The following is a 3,218-nucleotide window of genomic DNA, read 5'->3' as shown; positions in this document are numbered from 1 at the left end:
TACCAACAGAACATGCAGCAAGCGACTTCAAATGTACATTCAATTCTCACCTTTACCACTCCGACATAAAGGTGCTGCTCTAAATTAAGCGACACATTAGAGGACATCTATTGTACGAACATAAAAGTCATATCTACACACATGTGAGTATTTTTATGAACTTTAACGTCTAGAGAATAAAGATGAGAATACGATGGTAAAAGAAATCGATGCTGTAAAGACACAGTTTTTAAATGTCACGTAGTGTAGTCGTCTCTTTTCTCCGGAGTCCTGTCGCTGGCTCCTTGCATCCTTCAGCTTCACCCCGCGTATCTTTCATCCCGCTCGTGAGCTGAAGCCCAGTGTCCGGTCGGGCGGCATGCTAGACGGTCGTGTTACTGTATTTTACTTACATGTTACGTATATAGGGGATTGTATGTGATGTACTGTGAAGTGACGGCTAGTGACGTTTGATGTTTGTTTGTGATAATCAGAAGCATTCATGATTCAGGTTAGTAAGATTCTTATTGTAATTGTAACTTAGAATTAGACCGTCGCTTTATACATCGAACATCTAATAAAGACTACACTACTATGAAAGTGGAAAAAAACAAACGACAGTTAAAAAGTAGACTTATTTATGCGTTTTTAGAATAGAGCTGAAATTAAAACCAGTTGTAAGTTTTCTTATTGAAATTATAATAAGAAATAATATCGCTTCAATATTAGAAGTGTCCTAATCACAGCTGTATATTCAAAATCAAATATCATCACGGTTACGTAATATAAAAAGATTAGAAATAACACAACTACATATTAATATAAAAACTCATGAAAGCTTTGCAAAGCTCTTTACTATTTCATATTTATAAGTTAACTTAGTAACTTACGATTCTAACATTATTTTAAAATCTTAATGATGAAAGTTATTAAATCCGTTACTTAGATTATAATCACGATTTACAAAACACAAATAGTAATTCTACTGCTGGTACTCAATTATATTATTTTAGCTATCGACCGCGACGACGCCAAGAATTAAAAAATTATGTAGCCTATATGTTCTTACAGACTAAATTCCACCGAGATCCGATCAGCAGTTAAGGCGCCAAACTCTAAAAAATCCATTCATCTCTGAACTGTCGCATTTATAACATTAGTAAGATGTACGAAGTAAGATTAGTAGATATTTAATCAAAAGGCTGTGAAACAAACGAAAGATTATAAAAAAAACTCCGGTAACAACGCATTATAAATTAAATAAGTGTGAAATCTCTAATTTTAGGTACAATTAGGTAGCCTAGATCTATAACCTTAACCGATAATTATAGATTAACTAACTATAAATAGAAATACTTTTAAAATAGTAACAAAGAGAAGCTAATGATATTAAAAAGTTGCTTTGATTTTCTAATGTTATAAATGCGAAAGTTTAGATAGATGGATGTTTGTTAGAATTTGTAGCCTAAGCGGAACGAATATCGATGAAATTTGGCATAGACATAGAGGATACTCTGGAAGAATACATAGGCTACTCAATTTTTTTTTTAATTCAACGCTGACGAAGTCGCGTGCGATAGCTAGTAATATATAAAATGTTGTCACATCTCCGTGACAAAAACAATATCACCATTTAAAATACCACTTTTAAATTAAGTTTTGTTTTTTATTTTGCTAAGAGAAAGAATTCCAGCCAGTAATAAATTAACAAAAGTATTATTTTAAAATAGAAATCGAATGTTTTCAAACACTTCATTATAATAATTAAAAACTATATTTTATATGTTGACATTATTTATCTCTTTTATAATAGTTTGCGAATTTCTTAATAACTTTCTTGTGAAAATTTATAGCTTACTAGTTTTCGCCTGCGACTACGTCCGCGTGGTATTAAACAATAAAAGTGTAGTAGCCTATCATATGTGTTTTTCCAGACTATCTTTTACATCTATACCAAATTTGATCGAAATCCGTTCTACCTAAGGCTAGAAACTCCGACAAACATTCATCCTTCTATCCATCTATCCATCTAAACTTTCGCATTTATAACATTAGTATGATTTGTGTAACGTGTGATGGTGAGATTTCGAGGATAGGACATTCACCTGATGCTAAGTGATTTTAAATCTAAAAAGACACGTATTGTAAGTTTAGCAATCGGTTTATCTTAAAGTCTTACACTTCCTGTATTTCTCTACATCAACGGATATATCATACTTCATACTAATATAATAAATGTGGATGGCTACAAAGGAAGAGGAAGACCGAAGAAAGTATGGATGGATTGAAAGAGGATATGCTTAAGAAAGGAGTGGATTCAGATATGACGGCTGTGGAGATGTATGGAAGAGCAGCACTGTGCCGACCCTCCGTAAGGGAAAAGGGCAAGTTGATGGTACTAATATTATAAATGTGAAAGTTTAGATGGATGGATGTTTGTAGTCTAAACTGCTGAACGAATCTTAATGAAATTTGGTATAGATGTAGAGTATAGTCTGGAAGAATACATAGGCTACTTGGTTTTTTAATATCATGCGGACGGAGTCGCGGGCGAAAGCTAGTGAAAATATACATACTTAACCTTGCAAACGTCTTTTTTTTATTTTATTTCAATTTCGGTATTATAATTCTATATCAAATATTACTAAGGAGTTTTAATGACGTATTATTTACGAATTTATAGTTTTCCACTACTTTGAGCAGGCAAATTTTACCACAGTTTTTAATAATCTTTTCATTTATAAAAGCTTTTGCCCTCGACTGCGTCAGCGCGGAAATAAATAGTAATAAAGCCTGTTAATTTTAATAATGTAGCTTTTTGACTAAAAAGTTTTTTTTTAAATCGATCAGGTAATTTTAAGTTTATGAAATAGAAAAACATAAATCTTTGTAAAGAACTAGCTGTTCCCGTGCGACTTTATCCGCATAAAATTAAGAAAATTTCATTTTATTGTTTACATGTTTCAAATTATCAATTGCAAATGTCAAAATGACATGAAATGATAACAAACCGTGACAACCTTACTTCTTTGATATTGGCAGCAACTTATGGTCGCTTTCCCGCATTAGGGTTTTTATCCAAAATATTTACACCCTAAGTTTAATTGCGTGAAATATATAGCCTAAAGCGTGACGCAAGTGTAGGGCTTTTTATTAAAATAAGAACTATTCAAAAATATGCTGTAATTGCTGACATCTTAGGCAACAAAGAAGTGTGTGTTTACGCTTTATTATAATAG

General features: G+C 32.2%; 1 protein-coding gene across 1 annotated transcript in view; it reads left to right on the top strand.

The window, feature by feature from the left end:
• Positions 1 to 322: 322 nt before the first annotated feature.
• The window catches only part of LOC106104915, a 17,576-nt gene continuing 14,680 nt past the window's right edge, over positions 323 to 3,218 (top strand). The window contains exon 1 of the mRNA XM_013285114.1: positions 323 to 490. Within this exon, the coding sequence (XP_013140568.1) occupies positions 482 to 490 (9 nt within the window). The 5' untranslated portion in view covers positions 323 to 481. The remainder of the gene's footprint in view (positions 491 to 3,218) is intronic.

Source organism: Papilio polytes, unplaced genomic scaffold, assembly GCF_000836215.1.
Source record: "Papilio polytes unplaced genomic scaffold, Ppol_1.0 DF823399.1, whole genome shotgun sequence".
NCBI classification, from domain to species: Eukaryota; Metazoa; Arthropoda; class Insecta; order Lepidoptera; family Papilionidae; genus Papilio; species Papilio polytes.
This window is presented reverse-complemented; position numbering and strand designations above follow the sequence as displayed.